The following is a 25,018-nucleotide window of genomic DNA, read 5'->3' as shown; positions in this document are numbered from 1 at the left end:
TGCTCAATATAATCAAGGGTTTAGGAACGATCAATTTTTTCAAACCCCTCAAAATCTTTTTGGACAACAAACAACACCACCTGGTTTTGAAAATAACCAAGGAGTCCCTCAAAGATCCAACTTGGAACTTTTGCTAGAAAATCTTGTATTAGATAACTCTAGGCACAACAAAGAATTTGAAATCCAAGCTAGAAATTTGAAGGACTCTCTCGATAGGCTTTCCTCAAAAGTAGATTCTCTTTGTACTCACAACAAAATGCTAGAAATTCAAATCCCTCATGTAGGCCATCAAGTAGCCTATCACTCCCAAACCTCCGGAATCCTTCCGAGCCAACCTAAGGCTAACCCAAAGGTTCAACCGAATGATGTTATACTTAGGGATAGTAAACAATTAGAGGACCCCGTTGTGGAAACCAAGACTAATGAAGTTGAGGTAGAGAGTGAAAAGCCACAAAGTGAGAAAGTTGTGATAGAGAGTGAAAAGCCTAACATATCACCACCTTATGAGCCAAAAATTCATTTCCCACAAGAGTTTGATGAGTCCAAGCTAGATGAGCAGTTTAGAAAAATTATTGCAAACATTCAAGAAAAATTGCCATCTAAACTTAAGGATCCAGAGAGTTTCTCCAAACCATGTGTCATAGGACCCGAGATTATAGAAAGAGCCATGTGTGATTTGGGGGAGAATGTCAGTTTGATGTCATTGTCCCTTTGTGAAAGATTGGGTATAGGATAGAGAAACCCTTTGACCGTCAAGCTAATGACTTTAAACGAGCGCTTCGTGGGAGGCAACCCACGCATTTAATTGCTTTTGTTTTATTTGTTTCTTGTTGTTTTAAGTTATTTTGTAGGTAATTGTCCAAGAATGATTCAAGAAAAAGAAAATTTTTGAAGTCCCGGTCTCCAGAACCTTGGCACGGCCGTGCCAGACCTTGCCACTCCAAAACCAAGCCAAATTCCAGGAACTTGCCACGGCCCGTTCCAACAGCTGGCACGGCCGTGCCCAACCCCAGTTGAGTATAGCCACATTTTCTTTTTCCATTTCATCTTCCATCATTCTCTAACACCAACATCTCTCCTCCTTCAAACTTCTTTCTAAAACCTACATAACCACCAACCTTCACACCTTCATATCTCCATCAAAACCCCACCAATTCACAAAAATTTCTTCACCCAAAATCAACCAAATTCGTAGCCTTCCCTAACCTAACCTAAAACCCACAAATTCATCACCAATTTCCACCACCCAACTCATAACACTCACCCCATCACTAAACCAACCCTTTCCACTAGCACATTCCTTAAACACAACCACACTAAATCCAACCAAGGTCAAGGCTATGGCTTCTGAAAGAGGTGGTAAAGAAGTTGCAAGCTCGTCAAGAGGACCTCCCCCAAAGAAGCAAGTTACAACAAAGAATCTTGGAATACAATTCAAGGACAACAAGCAAAGGGATAGGTATAAAATTCTCATCTCTAAAAATACATGCTTGTAGATATCCTAATTCTTTTAGCTTGAATGTAGTAGGCATTCACGATAATGTGTTTAAATTTCTAGGAAGCTAGCAGCATTCACAACCCTGTGCTTAGGTACCTTCAAAGGGTTATGGCTTGCACAATTTGGGGTAGGATTGAATTGGGGAACACTAGAACTGATGAACTCTTCATGTTGTGGGCTATGCTTAACAACCACCCCATTAACACTTACTTTTCCATGCTTGATTACCTTTCCCATCTCGGTAATAGGTCTAATGGTAGGGGAGAGATAGTGGTAGGTGGTATCATCACATACATAGTTAGGCAATTGGGAGTGGTTGAAGACCAAGGGATTAGCAAGATTGAGGGAAACAATAGGCTGAACATAGAGGCCCTTATCTCTTTGAACTTCATAAATCCTCGACCACCCATGGCCTATACACTTAAACTCAATGTGCCTATTTTGATTATACTCTCTAACCCATCTTGGACTAACACCGAGGTGGAAGAAAATTTGTTGTATGTTGGTGATAGTTCGCAGGTACATGAAGAGCACATTATTGAAGAAGAAGGTGCACACTTGCACCAAGAAGAGGATCACCATGACCATGAAACCGGAGGAAACAATGATAATGAAAGATGGACATGGATGCGAACCGAGGTTGAAAGGATAAGCACCGAGCAACTAAGGCAAGGTGTTGAATTACCGGAACTAAGGAATGATGTCTTAAGGGGCAACCGCATATCCGAAGAAAATAACCAAATGCTTCGGAACATGATGCACCATTTTCACCTCCAAGGTCCTCCCTATAAGAACTCAATGAAAAATGTGAGCTTTCCTCTTCCTCTCTTCTCTTACTCCTCCTCCTCCTGCTTCTTCTTCTTCTTCTTCTTCTTCTTCTTCTTCTTCTTCTTCTTCTTTTTCTTCTTCTTCTTTATTTCTCTTATTTTGAATCATTGAGGACAATGCTTCTCCTAAGTGTGGGGGGAGCCTAAATAAAGTGTCTTTAGTCGTAGTGTTTCCAAACTCCCTTGAACTTTATTCTTTTGTTTTGTTTTATTGTAAAAGGCATGAATAAGCAGCTTGTTTTTAATGTTTTATTATGACATAAATTTTTTGTTGTCTCTTCAATGGTCGTTTCTTGTACATGAAAGTGATTTCTTGTGTTGTAAGTATTCTTGCTATACCCACATCAAGTTTTATTGTGAAAATTCTCCAATGAGAATAGCACCTAGTTGCAATCCTTGAGTAAGTGTATGAATAGGTATTTTAAGGAACACGTTCTAGCTTTAATGGTAACCTGGACCCTTAAAAATCTTCAGAGTAAAAGTAGTATAAGTTTGTGTGGGAATAATTCTAATGTGATGAAATGTGTAAACCGAAATGGGGCAGAAGGATATCACCAGCACGTGGAGGAAAGGATACCCTCTCACTGACTTCCTAAATGTGGTGATGACTTCTCAAACAAATTGTGCTTAAATTAAACCCTTTAAAAAGAGGAACTTCCTAAGTGAAGTAAACAAGTTGTAGCACTACTTAGGGTGATCATAGAAACTTGGAGGAAAGGATACCCCCTCACGGACTTCCAATGTGAAATGATAGCCCATAGGCATCTATAAGCCCCCAAATGTATAAATTCATCAAATCTATCTTAACTCTCGCACCTCTCTTATATGAAATGAAGAAAAGATTTTTCTCGGTCATTTTAGTGTTAAGGTTAGAACCTGTTCCTCATAATATCTATCTTATATAGGAGCAAGAAAAGGGTTGGACTACACACACACACTCACTTGAGATTTGTTGTTGGGTTGAATAAGTTTACAAGGAATACTTGAAGTTGTGATTAGTGTACATTGAAATGAGACCTCGAGGGAGACATAAGCTTTTATTTAAATTGTCATATATTAATCCTTTTGTTGCTGCCATGTCTATACCTTTTGCTTGAGGATAAGCAAAGATTCAAGTGTGGGGGAGTTTGAGGAGTCATTTATTACCTATTTCTAGATATTATTTAGTTTAGTTTTAATTAGATTTTAGTTTATTTTATATTTATATTATTTCCTTTTTAAGATAGTTTACTACAAATTGCATTTTATTATATTTCAGGAATGAATATTGGATGGATTGAGTCTTGGAGCAAAAGAAAGGGACTTGGAGCTGATTCGGTACGAAAATACAAAGATTGGAAGACAAAATATGTCTCCCCTAAAGTCAGAAGCTTGGCACGGCCCGTGCTAACATTGGCACGGCCGTGCCACCCTCCAGAGTGTCTTTTGCTGCTTTTGCTTAGATTTTAAGCTACTCTATTTTTAGCCCGAATGTAATTGCTTAGATTTTAAGTCAAATGTATGCTATAAATAGAGTAGCCATCCATCACAAATATTCATCTTTTCTTGGAATACAATATGTGACAATTGTCTTTCTAATAAAAGTTCATTTTACTTTCTTGTTATTTACTTTTATGCTTTCTCTCTTCTTCTCCTTGTCTACAATGAACGTCAGTGAGTAGACCTCTCTTGTCTTGGGATTGTTGGATAAGTCTAATGACATAATCCTAATCAAACCAAGCTTTAAACCTTAATCTTATGCAACCCTAATTCCTTATCTAAATTCACCGCTTTAACATGGATCAACCATTATCAAACTGTGGAAACGAAAGTGGAGGCTTTGATAATTGTTTATCAATCATCTCAAATATCAATTCATAAAACGAAAGTGGAGCTTTGATATTCGAACAAGTGAATTTAGACAAAGATTGTAAAGGCAGCGAAATAGTCTTTACAATCTTTGAGACATATAGTTTCGATCTTCAAGGGAACTAATAATGATCAAGTCAGCGAAATAGGCTTGGTTGTTAGAGGAACCAAAATCTAATAGTAATCAAGTCAGCGAAATAGGCTTGGTTGCTAGAGGAACAAAAGAGAAACTGTCTTGAGAAATTAGGTCTAACATAAGGTTATAAGTTTAATAGTTTAGTTTGTGAAGGACTTGTCATTAGGATGAACCAATAATTCCAAGGCTTTTATCTTATTTATTTTCTTGTAATTAAAATCCCAAACCTTTTTACCCTCTAAATCTTTAGTTTAATCATTATCTAAAGTTAATTGAATTCATAACTCCCTGACTGAACGATACTCTATTTTACTACTCCGATAGGACCGTGCACTTGCGGTTTTATCCCATCAATCATCCCTAAGAGTAATAGAACTTATGTGGCCTTTCGGGTTGGTTTCAGTTTGACCTGGAAAGATTCCGGTGGTTTGATGGGAAGCAGTCACGTGTTGGGCCACTTGAGAGATTTGGGTTTCAAATATCATATTGTGAGTTGCTATGGAGTCTACCTTGGATGTGATTTTGGCAAGAGAGTCATTCAAAAATCCAGTTTGGTTTTTAAGCTCTTGGAGTTGTTTAGATTGATTTATAACATAATTTTCCATTAAAAGTTTCAAGCTGGATTTTTGAGGGACTCTTTGGTTGTTTGCATAACTGGGTGGTGTTGTTTGTTGTCCAAAAAGATTTTGAGGGGTTTGATTAAAAAATTGGTTGTTTCTAAACCCTCGATTATATTGAGCATAGTTTACTTGCTTAGGACCTCTTATAACACTACCTAGTTGGCAATCAATGCCAATATGGCCAAATACACCACAAACTTCACAAGGAGGTGATACAGGGGCAGGTGTGACAGCACTAGTATTCATTGTATCAAATTTTTGTGTTAGTGCGTCAACCTTAGCAGCTAGATGATCAAGGGAGGAAATTTTGAGTATACCTGCCTCTTTTTTAGAGGGTGAAGAAGCAGTGATGACTCTCTCACTTGTCCACTGATATTGGTTTTGTGCCATGCCCTCAATCAAATCATATGCTTCTGTGTAAGTTTTATTCATCAAAGCTCCACCTGCAGCTGCATCAACATAAATTTTTGTGGTATACAAAAGACCATTATAAAAGGTGTGGATAATAAGCCACTTCTCTAAACCATGATGGGGGCAAAGCCTAAGCATTTCTTTGAAACGCTCCCACGCATCGTAAAGAGATTCACCATCTTTTTGAGTGTATTGAAAAAGCCTCGCCCTTAATTGAGCGGTTTGAGAAAGGGGAAAGAATTGGGCAAGGAAAGCTCGCCTCATTTGGTCTCATGAAGTGATAGAATCAATTGTCAATGAATGAAACCAAGCACTAGCTCTATCCCTTAAGGAAAAAGGAAAGAGGTGCAGCCTTACGGCCTCGGTGTTTGCCTTCAAAGTTCCACTGAGTCTTAAAAAAATTGAAACATGAAGATTCCGATCCTCAGTGGGTGATCCGAAAAATTGATTTTGTTGCACTAACTAAATAAGTGCAGGCTTTATTTCAAAATTATTACCCTCAACCGTTGGGTACACAATAGCATCGTATGGCTCATCTGAAGATGTGATTGCATACTCTTTGAGAGCACGTTTCTCAGCCATATCATTATTATTGTGTGTTTTTCATCTTAGAATAAGAACCCAAGAAGTTAACGGTGAAAAAGAAATAAAAATAAAAAAGTTTTTTTTTTTTTTTTCAGTCTAATCGTTAAAAAAAATTAATCAAATTGCAATAACTCCCCGGCAGCGGCGCCAAAAACTTGATGGGATAAAACCGTAAGTGCACGGTTCTACCGGTGTAGTAATAAAAGAGTATCGTTCCGATAGGGAGTTATTAATTCAATTAACTTTTAATAATGATTAGATGAAAGTTTCAAAAGTTAAAAGTTTGGATTTTTAATTGAAAGAAAATAAAATAAAAGAAAAGATAAAAGTCTTGGGATTATTGGTTCATCTAACTGACAAGTTCTTCACAAACCAAACTATTAAACTTATAACCTTATGTTAGACCTAACTTCTAAAGACAGTTTCTCTTTTGTTCCTCTAGCAACCAAGCCTATTTCGCTGACTTGATTACTATTACATTTTGGTCCTAAGTTGCAACCAAGCCTATTTCGCTGACTTGATCACAATTTAGAATCCTTGAAGTTCGAAACTATATATCTCAAAGGTTGTAAAGACTATTTCGCTGCCTTTACAATCTTTGTCTAAATTCACTTGTTCGAATATCAAAGCTCCACTTTCGTTTTATGAATTGATATTTGAGATGATGGATTAACAATTATCAAACCTTCCAGTTTCATTTCCACAGTTTGATAATGGTTAATTCATGTTAAAGCGGTGAATTTAGATTAGAAATTAGGGTTATATAAGATTAAGGTTTAAGTGCTTGGTTTGATTAGGATTATGTCATTTAGACTTATCCAACAATCCCAAGACAAGAGAAGTCTACTCACTGATGTTCATCGTAGACATGGAGAAGAAGAGAGAAAGCATAAAAGTAAATAACAAGAAAGTAAAAAGAACTTTTATTAGAAAGACAATTGTCACATATTGAATTCCAAGAAAAGATGAATAATTGTGATGGCTAGTTACTCTATTTATAGCATGCATTCGACTTAAAATCTAAGCAATTACATTACTAGAATGTTCCACAAGAAACTGCGGGCTAAAATAGAGTAGCTTAAAATCTAAGCAAAAGCAAGTGTGGGATGTGGCACGGTCGTGCCACCCTTAGCACGGGCCGTGCCAAGCTTCTGACTTTAGGGAGATGTATTTTTGTCTCCAAATCTTCATATTTTTGCTCCAAATCAGCTCCAAACCCCTTTCTTTTGCTCCAAGACTCAATCCATCAAATATTCGTTCCTGAAATATAACAATATACTTTTAAAGTAAAATGATTCAAAAAGGAAATAATACTAATATAAAATAAACTTAAATCTATTTAAAGCGAAACTAAATAACATATAAAAATATATAATAAATGACTCATCACCCTCTAGCTCCCAAAACCCTAGCTTCATCTTCTTTCCTTTTCTCCAAGTTTGTGATCTTCTTTCTCTCTCTACCTCTCTACGTTTGTGAAATGAAAAGAGTGAATGGTTTAACCTAGTTTTTCTCGTAAGAGTTATGAATATATACTCATGTTAATTGGACTTAACCACTACACACCATAATGGACTTAAAACTCTCATTAATAGGTTCTAAAAAGTTTTACTCATTAATCCGCTAAAACACCGAATAATCACCATCTCTAAATAATTACTCTAACTCACTAGTAACTTAGTAAAAATAAATATTCTTGCTAAAATTACAAAAATAACCTTCTTAATGAAATGACTAATTTATACTTACTCGTCAAATGGGCAAAACACCCCTTAGTCTAAAAATGACTAAAATATCCTTTTAGATAAAAAAATCCATTAATCCCAAATTAAATACACACAAAGACAAACAAGCACATATAAGCACATATAAATAATAAGTAAAATAATTCTAGCTAAAAACGGGTTGTTACATTGTACACACATATTTTATATTTTTTCGTTCTTCAAACCATTTAAACTTAAAATTTTATTTGAATTTTCAATTTCAATCGAATGAAAAGAATATTGTTCATGACATTCAAATCTTCTATAGATGACATCTATACTTTTTAATAATTGGAGATTTGGAATATTTAAGAGAAATGATATTTGTACAACCACTTTGTGACAACTTCTTGACAACTTTTTCTCTCATACTCAAATTATGTTTTTATTTTCTCTCTTCCTTTTTCTATCTCCATTGTTTTTGACAAATGAAAAGTGAGAAAAAAGAAATTGTCACAAAAATTGTTTAAAATAGTTGTTCAAATTGCTCAATTTTTAAAACCATTAACTCTATTCTCTTTAGTTATTTCATCTGTTAGCATGTTTTATATAAAGGTTCTTTTAAGGATTCCCAAATCTATAGTTATGCACTCTTTTTATAGTCGCTATATATATTACATATATGGAAAGTCATTTATTAGTCACTAGATCATGTATCTGCAAAAATTATGAAAACAATATATATAAAAAAAAAAAAAAAAAAAATATCAACACCCAAGTGTCGCACGGGCCACGCTCAAAACTAATGATTCAACATTTGTCGATGAATTTGATAGATTCTTATAAAAAAAAATATACACGATTAACACCAAAATAGTAATAAACATAAACCATGCCTACATATTTCTCTTGATTTGTTTTCCACTACTAAGTTCAAGCTTCCACACCCAAATTCACACCTTGTTCTCAAAAGTCGAAATCATCTTGATTAGGCTTTGGTGAAGTTAACAAAGCTGTGTAGAGTCGAAGTCTATCTTCTCCCAATGAAGAACATCTTGACAAGGGTCTTCTAGGTCTTATAAACGACAATGAGTTCAAAGTTAACCTATGTCTGTACCTTCTCCATGCCAATTGTATGGCCACAGCACCCCAAGTTCTCCACCCTGGTGAGTAATACCTAGCACTTCTCTTCACCTTTTCCTTCACAAACGTGTACCTAACATTTATGTTGTTTTGAAATGGTTAATATATTTTACATATGAAAAAAAAAAAAGCTTAATTGTATTTTTCATCCCTATCTTTTGCCAATTGTGCGATTTTGCACCTCGTCTTTTTCCCCCTTTCTGATTTGGAGGCCCCCATGTGTTTTAGTGATGATGTGTCTGATTTTGATGACGTGTAATTTTTAAAAAACAAAAATTGATTTTGGAAATTAAAAGAAACGGAAAAAAAATTGGTGACCAAAAAAAATTGACAGCTGTGCCATGAAAGGAACCGGTAATCGATATTTTTTGTTTAAAAAAAATTATATGAATAAAACCCAAATGGAAAAAAATTAAAATAAATAATTAGGTTTTTTTGATTGGTTTTTGTTTTAATTTTATTTTTTTAATTGGTTTTTGTTTGTATTTTATTTAATTTAATTTAACAAGATCTGCATTTTCTTTTAATTTCCAAAATCAATTTTTTGTTTTTTAAAAATTACATTTACACACGTGGCAAACATTAAATGAACACACGTCATCAAAATCAGACACATCATCACTAAAACACATGGAGGGCCTCCAAATCAGAAAGGGGGAAAAAGATGGGGTGCAAAATCGCTTGTTTAAAAACATGGGGTGCAAAATCGCACAATTGACAAAAGATAGGGGTGAAAAGTGCAATTAAGCCAAAAAAAAATCATTTTGTTAAAACAAATGGAAGGATTCAAATTCCAAACAATGGGATAAACACACTTGCAAATAAATTCAAAAGTAGATAATTTACAAAGAAGCTTCAAACTAATGTCGTCATAACCGGACTAGATGGTTCAACCGAGAATCAATCAGTCGGTTGGTTTAACCATAATTGATTCTAAGTCTTTTCGAACGAGATTATTACGATTTATATTAAGTTGAACAATGGTTGATTTGATCGGTACATATTTTATTAAAAATATTATTTTATTAAATTAATTATTTTACTCAACCGATTGAACCAATTAAACCATGAGTTTGAGGTTTCACCGGTTCTTCAATTGGATTTTTAAAAGATTATTTAAAACTCACTCCATAACTTTAAAACACTATCTAAAAAAATCAACATATCATCATTCATAATGAAGATGTAAAGATCCTCTTTCTCTTACAATCAAACTTGTACCTGAAATGTTGTGTGACATACTTCACATCCTCAGCTTCAAGACCAAAAGCCTCTGTTGTTTCAAGTGTGACAAGTGTTGATGTTGATAGTGGAAGACGCTCTATGAAAGGTCTTCTCAAACACCATGAAAGGAGCTCGTCACCACTGAAATTTCCTGGTCCTAACATGCAGCAACTTTTCAATCCGTCTCTTAATACTTGGCTGCTTTGAAGATGACCCCTCACTACAAATAACATTCTTTGAACTGGGTCTCCTTCTCTTGCTATCTGCAGTATCATAATTCAATTCATCATGTTCATCTTTAATCAAGTCACTTTGTTAATCAAATTTAAGTATATACTTATTTGTGTAAAACTTCTTTGAACATGTTTATCAAATAACACTATGTAGATATTTGTAGAGGTAGGGTATGAACAAATATAAGAAAGTGACAATATTGTGTAATTTAATCTATGAACCACGACACTCCTCAACTTAGACGTGTATTGGTGTCAGACACGTGCCGGTGTCGGACATTGACATGAAACCTATAATTACATTTAATTATGTCTTTTTCTCAAATTATCATCGGTGTTAGTGTGTCGGTGTCTGTTTCGTGTCCGGTGTCGTGCTTCATAGAATTTGATTCAACACGTGTCTAAACAAGTTTTAAATGCAGAGACATCAATCTCTTGTTTCTAAATACCTTAACAATTATTTTAATTGACAAAATTCTTTTTAATAATAATTTGTAAGTTTTAATATTAACCAATGAAATTCTAATATCAATTAAAAATGTAATTTTATGAAACTTTATACTTTTCAAAACGACAAATTTGACAAAACATTTTAAATTTAATTTAGGGTTAATTAAGTTTTTAGTCCCTACAAAATTTTCTGTTAGTGTTTTTAGTCCTTGTTAAATTAAAATTTGTTTAATTATGCTTAAACTTCTAAATTTTTGAAAGATTTTTTACATACATGTTCATAACATCGTAAGACACTCTTTTATATAAAAAAAAAATTAGGTTTTTAACATGTAATGAATTAAATATGAATTTTTTTAAAAGCCAAAATTTTAAGATTATATTAATGAAAATTTGGACCTAATAATAAAATTTTAAGTTACTTTTTTGCGGAGGAACTTTGTATAATATTCTAAGTAAGTATGTGAAAAATATGTTACAAATTTAAAAGTTTAAGCACAATTAAGCAAATTTTAATTTTACAATGACTAAAAGTATGTGTTGGTCCCTATTAAATTGAAATTTGTTTAATTATACTTAAACTTTTATATTTTTAAATGATTTTTAACAGACATGTTAAGAACACTATAATAATCTCTTTTATAAAAAATTAGAATATTTTAACATGTAATGAATTAAATATAATTTTTTTAAAACGCCAAAAATTCAAAATAAAATTAACGAAAATTTGGACCTAAAAACAATTTTTTGAGCTAATTTATTTTGGCGGAACCTTTTATAATGTTTTAAACAACTATGTAAAAAATCATTAAAAAATTTAAAATTTTAAGCATAATTAAACAAATTTTAATTTAATAGGGACTAAAAACACTAACAGAAAATTTTGTCGGGACTAAAAAGTGTGATTTATTTTTATAGGGACTAAAAACAAAACTGCAGATATTTATAGGGACTAAAAACTTAATTAACCCTTTAATTTATTGGCTACAATATCTCTCACTATCACTGTTCCTTTTTACTTTTCGCTTTTGTAAAAATCTTTTATGTTCTATTTACTTGTCATTTTCAAAGTTTAATATAATATTTTGTCCATAATACTCTTAACATTTATTTCAAAGAGTGAAATAATAATTTGGTAAGGGTATCATAGAGAAAAGATAACAAAAAAATATTATTTGAGAAGATTTTTTTTTTATTAAAATTAACAAAATTTAATGTTTTTCTTGATGTGTAAATAACTTTGAAACAAAATCTAAAAATAAAATAAAATGAAATATCAATTATCCATTGTATGTTGGTGGTTATCATTGCAAATGGACGGTGAAATTGGTCCTCCCAAATTAGTCAGTTGTTAGATCGGATCACGAGTTTAAAAATAAGGTCTGTCGTTGTCAACTAACTTAACTATATGTTATAATTAAGTTCATCATTGTTCAAAAATGGAGTTTAGTAGGATTCAAAGCTTACCGTTTCTCCCTTAGTGAATATTAGAGATTTCACTCGGTCACATATGTTCTCTAGAACCAGCTCATCCATATGTTGAAACAATGGCACCTGAATAAAATATTATTATATAAGTCTTATGTTAGATTTGAATCATATAAAGTAGGGTTAATACTGCTCTGGGTCACCGTAATATTAGCGAATTCCGATTTTAGTCCTTGTAAAATAAAAAATTTAGATTATTTTCGAGTAATTTCATATTCTTTTCACTTTTGGTCTCTGTAATTTCAAATTCCTCCATTTTTTATCCTCATTTCACGTGCCATTTATGCAGATTCTTTTGACGTGGGTGAAACGAGGGACCAAAAATGAAAGAATCTGAAATTACAGGATTAAAACCGAAATTTGTTAATATTATAGGGACCAAAAACGATATTAACATGTAAAGTAAAATAACAGTTATATAATCACAAAAATTTTGGTGAACCTATGAACGGTGGTAGACCTTAACATCAAATTACTTGAGATCTTTTACCTGTCTCACCAAATCTAAACAAAGATGGTATTTAATGTCTCTTCTTAAACCTTCAGGAAGATTTTTGGTCATTTCACATTCATCAACCCCACGCATAGCAGCCCAACGTTGTCTTTCGTAGTTACGCACACGTTGTCGAAACCCCTGTGGTAAATGCTTTTTCCTCATCCACCATTCAACATTTCTTATCCTCAATTGCATCACTTGCTTCTTCGATGTTGTTGCATGCAAAAATACCTGCAACACGAGCATTCGAGAGACCTATTTAGCGACCGATTTTCTATATCAATCGTTAAATAACTGTGACTGATTTAGCGATCAATTTTTCAGAAGTCTCGAAATTGGTCCTGTATAATTCACTTTATAGCAATTTTGTAGTAGTAAGAAACAATGGTTGTGAAGGTTAAGAAAGGTGTTTACCTTGATGTTTCCGATCAACATAGTGACTAGAAGAAGTCCACTAGTCAAGATTATGATGTTGAAAACTACTTCTAGCCAATCCGTTGTGCTCTCGAGGTTTCCAAAAGTGCTTATGACATCAAGAAAGATTGTTTATTATCAAGTAACTATCGAGCAAGGATAAACATCTAAGAGAAAACTAATATGCTCAATTGATTGTTTTTTTATACCATGAACCCAGAAATCTTTGGAATGGAGTGAGTATCGTTTTATCAAGCGTTTTGAAATTAAAATTGTGGTCATTATATAGACAATTAACTTAGAAATTAACGTCATCGTGAGCTTAGCTCAGTTGGTAAGGAAAATGCGTAATATATGCAAGGTTTGGGGTTTAAATCTCAGCAACCACAAAAAAAATACTCAGAAATTAACAATGTTTTGCATGCTCTAAAAATAACAATGTTTTGCATGAAAACCACAAACTAAAAGAAGTTTATAAATGTTTCCGTGTAGTTGGCAGGGACATGCATTGTTATATGCAGGGGTCGAGGTTCGAACCCCACACACCTCACTTATTCACCTTAAAAAAGGTGAATTCTAGCCACTTGACTACATGACAAAAAACAAAAAAGTTGCTTATAAATATGTAGGAAACTAGGGACTAGGAAATAAATGTACCTTAGAGTCATTAAGCCCCAGAAGATTGGGAAAAGTACTTTTTCTAATCGGTTCTCATTAGTGAAAAGTTGAACAGTCCATTTATAAGCTCCATAATTGAAGCTATCAGGACTATTTAAGCATGTAGACCTTGCTTCCCTATTCCCTGCCCATGCCATTCTTGCCATATCTTTGTTCAACAAACTTGTACTTCCATAATACATTGGCTTATGACAAGAAAGGAGATTCATGCCACAACCATTTGTTTTATAACATTGCTCTTTCAGACATTTGGATGCTCTTTGGATCCCCAATAAGTACCAACATGCCCCTGCAGCCTATTTTAGTATGCATGAAATGAAGAATTAAGGTGGTTAGCTAACATTTTTGCGAATTAAAAATTATGTTACATGGTATTGAGTGTTTGGTTGCTTATTGTTTTGGCTTAATAGCAGTTTTAACCCCTTAACTTTTTTAAAGTTGTGATTTTAGCCTCTTAAGAAAAAAAACTACAAAACTGTTCCCTAAGTTTTGCAATTGTAGCATATTTGGCCCCCCAATGCCAATTTTTGGTTAAAAAAAAACACGTGGCACCTCACTTAGGGTGCCATGTCAGCGTAGACCAATTCAAAATTGCCCTTGAGGGCCAAAACTGCCAAAGATGCAAAACTTATGGGACGATTTTGTAGTTTTTTTTCTTAGGGGACCAAAATCATAATTTTAGGAAAGTTATGGGGCTAAATCTGCTATTAAATATATTGTACTTTGGTGTAGAACTAATTTTGTTTCTATAGTTCATAGAATTGGATGGTGTTTCTCTAGTTAGATTGATTTTTCAATTTGTTGTTAGTTTTCACCATTGTGTTGAACTTAGTTCGTAATACTGTTGTCCTACTCCTAACTCTTGTGGGATCCTCAAGAGTGTTTTTTTTCTTTGGTTTTTTTCTCTTCTATTTCTACTTTTTTTTTTTTATATTTGTGAATATGTCTAAACAATTTAAATTCGTGATTGTGACAACACAAACATTACTCTTTCTTGGCAATTTCATATTTTGGATTTGGTTCACCGATATATAATTGTTAGAGAAGCATTAGTTATCCCAATTCGAAAATGGGTGAGTTTCCTTAGAAAGATGGAAAAGCTGAATAATTACTTGCCTTGTTTTCATTACACGATAGAATACAAACACCATTATAAAGTAACAAACTCCCTACATTCATGAGAAACTGCATAATAGAAACGACATAATTTAAATGAGGTTTAAATGTATTTGTGATCTCTTAACTTTTAAAAAGTTGTGATTTTACTCCTCTAACAAAACAAATAACAATTTCACCCATTAATTTTACCAAATGTTACAAAGTTGTTGAGAAGACATCACGTGTCCCAAAACAGGGGCTCAAATCGTAACTTTTTGTACATATAAAGAGACAAAAGAGCTTATTTTTCTAAAGATAGAGGGTCAAAAGAACATATTCATCTAAAGTTGGCGGGTCAAAAAAACATATTTACTTAAAGATAAAGGACAATTTTTCTTTTTTTTGGGTTAGGCAAAATAATTTTTTTTTATTAGAGAGCTAAAATTGCAACGTTTTGAAACATAAAAAAGGAAAACTGCATTTAAGACTTTAAACGAACTAATACATTTATTTATTTAAAATTATTTAATGTAATATTTATGATGTGCAGAAGCCTTAAGAAAATTGCTCTTCACACAAAGATAATTGTTCATTTTCATAAAAACTGACCAAAATATCCCAATGTGACTTAACTCGCGTTGATGTATAACCTGCGTGACTTAAGTCATGCTCGGTATATACCAACATGACTTAAGTTACGTTGCGTTCTGGTATAAAAACATAACAACAACTATTTTGCCATTCTATTTTCAAAACTTCCAATTGCAATTTTACTCTCTCCCAGGTGCGACTTTCATCAACTTTGATCAAAGCAACATGAAATTCTACCCCAACATCAAGTAAGTGATTACGATAATTTGACATTGGTTTTTTTTAAAAAAGTTAGATTTTTATTTATGAAATTTCATAATTTTAGGTTTTTTGGGTAGAATTTAATGTTAGAATTTGTTATTGTTAATGATGAATTAAGTTAGAAATTGTTATTTAGATGCTGATTAGAGTAAGTTTGAATCAAATGCGGTAGGTTAGAGTTAGAAAATTGTTGGATTTTTTTATGGAACATTAGGTGTTTGATAAAATGTCTCAATGATTTTTTTTTTTGTGCAATGTTAATGATGAAATTAGTTAGAAATTGAATTCTTAATAGTTTAGAGATTGAAATGTCCCTATGAAAATCACTGATTTTTAGCATTGTTTTATGTTGTATAGATATGTCTGAGACACTGAACAGGCTGAGAGCAGGAAAACCATGACACAGAGTGCACGGGGCGAAAAGGAGGGTGAGGTCCAGCAAGAAAAGGAGGGTGAAAATGTTACTCAATTGAAAGAAAAAGAAAAAAAGCAAAAACCACAATGACATGGCACGACATCAAATGTGAAAGATCTAAAATAATAAACCAATTTGAAGGTGCCAGTATACAATTTCAACAAGCTGAGAAAGAGTGGAAGGACGTGTTATTTTAGTCCACAACCAAAATTAGGTGCTCTAGGAATTGCAAACAACAATCCTATTGACTTAAGTGATAAGAGAGAAGGGTAAAAGAGATTTTTGTAATGGCTTATAACAATGTCTTTGCTTTTAGATGTTTTTGGATATGGTGTTTTTAGTCTTTGCGCATTTTTATAACATTTTGGTACATTTTCGGTTTTAGTTTTGTGTATTATAACTTTGAATAAATTTGCGTATTATAACTTTAAGTTATTGAATGAAATGAATGATTGAATGAATGAATATGCGTATTTGAAAGATTGATGAAAACATGGATGAAAATGAATGAATGGATGAATGAAGCAATTTTTCCTATTCTGTTTGGTGGTACAAACAGAACATGACTTAAGTCACACTGGAATATGACCTACGTGAGTTAAGTCACGTTGGAATATAACATATGTGACTTAAGTAAAGTTCGGTACATCCAACGTGAGTTAATTCACGTGGGATACATTTAAAGGTCATACAATACCTCATTTCTTCATTCTTCTTCATTTCGCATCTAAAATCTTTAAAATATCTCTCAAATCATCCAAATCCCCAATTTCTTCAAGTTCAAATCAACCAACACTCCAATAATAAGTAAGTTTTCATAATCAAGTGCCGTTGATATTTTATGTTTATATGTTACATTTTTCCTCTTAAATTAGATTTTTTTTTGTTTTAAGGTTTGTTTAAATTTTGATTTTTTTCCGCAAGAAATGGTACAATGTTTACATGTAAATGACTTTTGTTGCTTAAATGTTTAGATGTTTGCATGTTTATGTTGTAGTTTTTAGTTTTAGGGTTTATGTATAATTTGCACTCCAAGTGTCCGATGAAATGCTTGAATGAGTTTTTCATTGATTGTTATTAATTTCCTATGGTGTAAATCCGAAGCAATCAACAATTCTCAAGTAGATCAGAACACAATGTTAGCTGAAGTCAGCTTCAACGGTAGAAGCCCAACAAGTTGTTCAGGGTTCTAGTCGATGCTACGTTAAAAGATCTGAAGGATCAACTAGATGAAATCAACCAATGACTTAACCCCGAAAACACAAGGAGGGTGGAATACGTTTGGTATGAACGTCCATCGTTTGACGATGGGAGAATAACGTTCAGTTGATTGGAGTTAACGAAGGACGACGACTTGAGGAGCATGTTCTCGATGTTTGGTCAGCACAACATGTTTCCGACGATCGAGATGGATGCTTTGTTTTTGAGATCGCCTGAAGTTATTCTCAAGAGTTTGATTCGGCCAGACGAAGATGTTTAGGTAGTATTATATGTTGTGTCATTATTTTGTTGGATTTAGTTTAATTCTTCTTAGTTTGCTGAAGATGTTGGCATTGAATTGTTCTACAGTTAGCGCAAAGGTTTGCAAGTCTCTTTCATAACTCACAAGAAAGAAGATAACACAACTTGTATTCTACCGAATCAACTATATAAGTTTTCACATCAAATTCCTTCCTATAGCTAGGATGAGCGTCACAAAAGTGAATGCATTTCTAAGATATTGTTTTGAGCTTGCTCATGCTCCTCTGTCAATTGAAACTTGTTAGTTGGCAGGGCAGTAGGGTTATGTTCAAAAGAATATATTGGGATACATTCTTTTTTGTGATGACTCATCTTATATGAAGGGATTCGATGTGAGAACTTATATAGTTGATTTGGTAGAATACAATTGTCGTGTTCACTTCATTCTTTTGAGTTTTGAAAGAGACTTGCAAATTTTTATACTAAGTATAAGATACTTCAATGCCAACATTTTCGGCAAAATTTCAAGAATTTAATTTGAACCCAACATCATGATGATACCACATATTTAGGGAGAATGTAATGTAATGTAACGTAGATGAAATCAAAACTAAATAAAATTGTGTATTTTTGGAATTGATTTCATGTACTTGTGTATTTTTAGTTATGATTTATTTTTTATCATGAATGAATTGTAGTTATTGATGTTTCGAAGACATTACATGCTTTAAAAAATGAAAATAACATATTGTATGTTTGGGGTCCAAAAAAATAGCATCTTTGTAAAAAATTGATGAAAATTTAACTTACCTAAAACAAACGTGACTCAAGTCACGTTGGCTTTGTACCTACGTGACTTAACTCACGTTGGCTCAACATGACTTAAGTCACGTTGATGGTACCAAACGTGATTTAAGTCACGTGGGAGATATTTTAGGAAGTTCATGTGGGAATGAGCAATTCTCAAGCCTTAATAGTTCTTTTGGGCCTAGATGCCACTTCAGCAGTTGAGGCCCTATGTTGCAGTCCAATTCCTATGAGATAATTGCTCTTCTCCATCTGTTTTTACTCATTTCCACCTTACGTGAGTTAACGCATGCAAAAAAATACATTTACGTGAGTTAACTCACGCTCGACTATTTTGACGGGAATGAGAAAAAACAGATGGGAGAAGAACAATTATCTTCCTCTGAACCATGCATACCATTCACGTTGGACTATCCTTATGCTTTTACTAATATATATTTTCATTTATTCTTCTAAAAATAGACCGAATAAAAATCAATAAAAGGGTCTAATATTTCAATAAATCTTGATTTTTGCTTATCATCTAGTTATAATATATATATATAAGTCTTTTTTTTTTTCTTTCAAATTTTTGGACTTCAATTTGTTTTTTAACTACGGATCATTGATTTTCATTCTTCAATATTTTTACCTACGGATCTATAGGTGGTTTTTGTTTCCATTAATGTATGGGAGATAAAGATCCAAAACATTTTTATTTACTTTTTGTTTATTATTTCAAGTTTTTTCTTAAAATAAAATTTAAATTAGGTGCCAATATTAATCTCTATTCAAAATAGGTTGATGGTAAAGTGGCATGGATTAACTTTTTTCTTTATTACTTCAAGTTTTTCTTAAAAAAATAAATAAATTAATTAGGTACCAATATTATTCTCTATTTTAAATAGGTTGATGGTAAAGTGGCATGGATTAATTTTCTCTGCAGTCTATATTTGAGTGTTTTGCAATTTGTTAATTTTTCGTAACGATTTGTTTCGCATCATTGATGAACACATTTCGATTTAAATATTTTTGTATTTTGCTTTTGGCAATCTTCTAAATAACTACTACTTTTTTGTTAAAAAAAAGAAACTCCTTTAATTAACATAAAAAGGAAAAGAAACATGAAAATGAAAGACTCCTTGAAAATTTATTTCTTTTAAGTGAAATTAAATAAAATAAAATACAAATAAATAGATTGAAAAGAAAGGTGTAGCAACTTACATGGGAAGCAACAAAATACGCAATCATGTTAAGGGCAATACCCCACCAAACAGTTCCAAAAATGTAGCCAGATAGGTTTTGTGTCCGTCGCAAATGGCATACTGAGTGATAAATTTTGGGAAGATATTGGAACAGAAATACAATTAAAAATATTGTCATCACCAATGTAACTGAACCTTGCTCCAACAAAGAAGGAATAGCCACCCAAAGCACAATCTAATGAAAATAAATTAATACCAAAAACATATCAATTTACTATGACACAAATAAATATTCCAGATGTTAATAATATATATGTGATTGTTTTCATAACTTTTATCTAGCCATCCAATGTAACATCCCAGACGACTTTAAGCATTGTCAACTGACCCTATAAACTAACATGAGCGGCTCATGTAAACTTTAAGCACAATCTCATGAATGGACTACCAAAAATAAGATGCATCATGTAACACCCAAGGCTGACAAGGGCGGGGAGTGGTCGCCGGTGCATAAGACACGATAATGAGCGGCTCCCGATAACTTCTAGAGTAACTGAATCACATCGGAATGAGAGAGATCCTGAGGCTTTGTAGGTATGAGACTACATGGTCGAATGAAGACTTATAAGAATTGTTTGGTACTATCTATATCAACAAGATGCATCTTCTTTTTGTTAGCTCATTCCATAAGAACTCCACAGTAATCATGCTTGACTTAGATTAGTCTTTGGATGGGTGACCTACCGAAAAAGTTAGGACAAAACACACTGAAAAGACTCGTGTTGGTTTGTATGGTCAGTCGACAATATTTTAAAGTCGTCTGGAATGTTACACCCAATTTCGTTGAAATTATATGAATCCTTCCATTTTTTTATAGGATATATGAAATTACCATCTTTCATATAAAATAAAAAATTTGAAATGATATATTCAATAAATGGACAAAAATAAGACGACATATATACGTACGATGTTCAGTTAGATCACTGTGTTGTATATTCACAACCACGAATGAATTGCTACAAATGTAGACATGCAAATTTGTACTGATATTTTAGGGGCCCATTATTTGTTACCTATAATTATCATCATTATTATTATTTTTGATCAGACAAGGTATCAAATTTGTATCAAGCTTTGTGGCTCTCCATGCATATAATATGCTGTAACATAGTTTATGTTATTAATTTGTTTTTTTATTTCTCAAAAACAGGCAATACAAAGGGCCATACATACACACATCATCATCATATAGTACAATACAAGAGTCGTGAGCTTTCTTCTAAGAATAATAACAAAAAACTCTTCACAAATTTTCCTTCAAGTAGATGCAAACAAAAGAAATAAATGACTAAAATCAAATCAAATCAAAAGAAAATATAATGTAGGTAGGGACGTTGTAGGGAGATAGGCTCGTGTAATGCTCTGCCTTGTTAGGTTAGAGTTCATCACATGCACATATTTTTCATCAACAATGATATATAAACACTCCCTCACCAAATTTTTTTTATTATATATCAACACTTTCATTTTTTTATTACCTCTTTTTTTCAATAGGTTAATGACCATATTCACACACACTTTTGAAATATGAAAAATAATTCAAAATTAAATAATTGATTGAACTAAATGTAATTTTGTGACATGGTAATTTAAATGATATAAATTATATCATTATGTTGGTGTATCTCAAATATATATTCAATCATACATGATATATGGTTTGCACATAAAACAAATTAAGAATAGGATTTAACACAATCATGTCCATATTTTTTTCATATGACTAAGAAAACTCTATATGATTAACTAAATATAGTAGGGAATATATTGTTATATATTTTGAATCGGCAAAATATTATTAACCAACAAGCCCGTGCAAGACGCACTAATAAGTTCGGATGGAGGAAAAAAACAAAGAAGAGGAAATCGGTTGCCATATAAAACATCGGCTCGAACAAAAATCCCTTTAAAAACCACCCGTAAACAAAGGAACACACCACAATGACAATGTATCTATTTTTTCAAAAATCCACTCTCACACTCATAAAGAAATAGCACTTGTCACGTGTCGATTTGTGAAGAACCCACACACAAAACATTTACCTTTTTTTTCATGTAGGGAAACCGGAAACGAGCAAGATAAACACATTTACGTGTATAAAACTATAAAATTAATAAAATCTAAATATATTTTCAATGAATATAAAATTAATATTAACATTTTGAATTTAAATATTAATAATTATTAAAACTATAAAAAAATATCATTATGTTTGGTGTATCTCTCAAATATATATTCAATCATACATGATATATGGTTTGCACATAAAACAAAGTATAGGATAACACACAAACATGTCCATATTTTTTTTCTTCATATTATTAAGCAAACTCTATATGATTCTAGAAATTGTTTAAAAACATATAGTTGAATGATTAGTTTGTGAAAATTGTGAGATAATAAATACGCCAGATGATTCCTTCCAAAAAAAATAAATAATGTTATTTGTAGCGACATTTCTCATGACGAAGTCCTCACGAATTGTATTCTATCCAATTAAATAAGGTGCTGGCCGGAAATCATAGGATGATGGGGTATAATTGAGGCTGAATTTTCAATTGTGTAGCATTAAATACTTTGAGGTGTTCTCACATTTTTTTTTTCGCTGTGTTCAGCATTTTTCAAAAAAACAAATACACCGATGATATTAAAAAAATTCAATGAAAGTAAAAAGTCATTTAAACAATAAATATATTTTAAAATTTGAAACATTAACTCATTTTTAATAAAATGTTTTTCTTTTTTTTTTGAAGGGTAATAAAATGTTTTTCTATCATGTGCAAATTTGCACATGTTAAGAAGTTTAAAATAAAAACTTTACATTAAAACTTGTATAGTACGTACTATATATGTAATTTTTTAATAAATAATTGTTGATTTTTAATAAAAACTTTCTAGTTTAAGTTGCTTTAACATAATGTAACGACCTTTAAATATGAACCTGCAGTGCACAACAATACGCATACCAAATTACCTCATAGCCAATTATTTGCGGTTAGTTAAATTACTTCTATAGTATAAAAACCATCTTGTCCCTTGAGCATAACTCGGACAATATATTATTATATTCAGGAGTTGGGATTCGAACTCTGGACAGCACATTTATTCACCTTATAAGGGTGAATTCTAGCCACCAGACTATCTGACAAAATAAATATATAAAAACTATCTTAAAAAAAAAAAAAAAAAAAAAAAACTTGCCCCCAAATCATAAACTTATACAAGGCCATACCATATGATATGAAAAATAGCACATGGATATACAGCATATGCTGACAACCATCATCAATAATAATGTCCGCATGCAAGCAACGACATATAACACCTATCGTCTCAAATTTGTTGTGTTTTTTCTTTCCCTCTTTCATCAAGGAAAGAAAACAAAAACTTATCGTTCAAAGGAACCGTATATAACGTGCCAAACTTCATAATTGACATGGATTGCGTAGTTACAAGAGAATGTCTTAAAATCAATTATTAAAGAATATATATATCGTCCCCGTGAGCATAACTTAGTTAGTTGGCAGGGACATTCATTGTTATATGGAGGGAAATACCGGACGCCCCACTTATTCTCCTTGAAAAAAGAGAATTCTAGACACTGGACTACCTGATAAAAAAAGAATATATATTGTTTTTAATTAATATTTATTTATTTATTTATCAGAATGCTATCTGTTTCTATGGATTTTTACCCAACAAAAACAAACAAACAGAATATTGCATAAAGGTAAGATATCAAACAATTAGGTTCAGACTAATCATATATGAGAAAATTCTTGCATTTTTTTGTCAAGCATAACAATAAATATTTTGATTTCCATATTATTTATTTATTAATTTTCCAATCCCTTAACCTTAATTTTAGCTTGCAAATAATATTTTAATTTGTTTTAAAAGAAAAAATATTTTAATTAGAAAATAAAATAGACAAAAATAATGGAAGATTTGAAATTCTGACCTGAGGTATAGGAAGAATAACAAAGAGGTCAAAGAAGAAGCCACGGCGGGACTTAAGATAAGCAAGAGCGACCAAGCGGCGGCCATCCGCGGTGGCCGAATGGCTGGCAAATGTAAGTGAGCTGCGTTTCGCCGTCTTGAAGCGGAGGAAAATATTCCAAAAGTGCAAAGCATCAGTCATGCAACGGAGCACCGTTACAGTGACTGCGAACCATCCATCGATGAAAAGACACATACATGAATCACTGATGGAAAGAGCATAGAAGAAAAGTGGATCCACAAACAACCCTGCTGCACATACTAGCAAGAAAACTCTATTCCATTCTTGCACCCACTTTGCTCTTGGGTCCACAGCTCCACTGATACTTGTTGAAGATATTGACCTTCTATAATTCACCGGTTGCTGCTCTTCTTCCTCGTCATCATCTTCGTCGTCTAGGTAGTTCTCCGGCTCACTGTCCTCAGTTGCGTCGTCGGTTGCAGTGTCGTGCATGTGTAAAGCACTTGAGGTGTCTTGTTCTGTTGTTGTGGTGGCCATGGATAAAGGAAGAGTGTTAGGAAGGGATTTTTTATTTTTTTTTTGAGTGGTTTTTCTTTTAAATGGCAAGTATATTTGAGTGAATGAAGTAAGGAATTGAAACAGTGTGTACTAGGTAGTGAAAATATACAAGTTGCACAGTACTAATGTCATTTGCACCCTTGATTACCCAATGGATGTGACGTGTGTGTTTAACAGATAATTTTGGTAGTCTTATGGTATAGTACTTGTATGATTTGCTCCTAAGATTTTGTTTGCTGAGTTTAGGATGGAGGGAAGGAGGACTTGGGTAAAAATACAGAAGAAAAGGAGAGAAAGGAATGATAGTTCCCCAATTTGATGGGAGTTAAAAAAAAATTTGGGAAAATATAGATAGATACCCTTTTCCATACCACTTTTGTACAAATCCTATGTGGGAGGGTATTTTGATAAGAGAAATGATATTTGTACAACCATTTTCATACAAATTTTGTACAACTTTCTCTCTCATACTCACATTATCTTCTTATTCTCTCTCTTCCTTTTTCTCTCTCCATTGTTTTTGACCAATGAAAAGAGAGCACAACAAGGTTATCCCAAAAATTGTAGCAAAAAAGTTGTTCAAATATCATTACTCTTTTGATAATGTATAACAAAGGATATGTAGTTATTTTGGACCCACTTTGCCACATGTTGCATTTATGTGTGGAGGTTTAAGGGGTGTATGCCACTTATGTTTGTCTATGTGTAAGCCCTCAAAAAAATTTTTTTCAGCAGACAATTTTAGTGACATAAGTAACTCAAAAGATGTTTTAGAGGAAAGATTTGGGATTTTTAAGAAGTTTAAGACAAATTCTTCAAACCATTTTCATCACTTTAAAATTAATTTCATGACATTTTCAC

The 25,018-nt window shown here is 32.6% G+C and overlaps 1 protein-coding gene and 1 pseudogene across 1 annotated transcript; one reads left to right on the top strand and one right to left on the bottom strand.

Moving 5' to 3' along the window:
- Positions 1 to 5,449: 5,449 nt before the first annotated feature.
- On the top strand, positions 5,450 to 5,531 carry LOC120577797 (uncharacterized; annotated as a pseudogene).
- Positions 5,532 to 8,427: 2,896 nt separating this feature from the next.
- LOC25502565 (cyclic nucleotide-gated ion channel 4) lies at positions 8,428 to 24,437 on the bottom strand. The gene is made up of 8 exons (XM_013590116.3): positions 23,600 to 24,437; positions 19,594 to 19,809; positions 13,737 to 14,053; positions 13,080 to 13,188; positions 12,660 to 12,896; positions 12,149 to 12,235; positions 9,996 to 10,261; positions 8,428 to 8,847 (listed from the first exon to the last, which is right to left on the bottom strand). The coding sequence occupies exons 1-8, from the start codon at positions 24,134 to 24,136 to the stop codon at positions 8,598 to 8,600; spliced, it is 2,019 nt and encodes a 672-aa protein (XP_013445570.1). The 5' UTR covers positions 24,137 to 24,437; the 3' UTR covers positions 8,428 to 8,597.
- Positions 24,438 to 25,018: the final 581 nt, after the last annotated feature.

This window comes from Medicago truncatula, chromosome 8 (genome assembly GCF_003473485.1).
Source record: "Medicago truncatula cultivar Jemalong A17 chromosome 8, MtrunA17r5.0-ANR, whole genome shotgun sequence".
Lineage (NCBI taxonomy): Eukaryota > Viridiplantae > Streptophyta > Magnoliopsida > Fabales > Fabaceae > Medicago > Medicago truncatula.
This window is presented reverse-complemented; position numbering and strand designations above follow the sequence as displayed.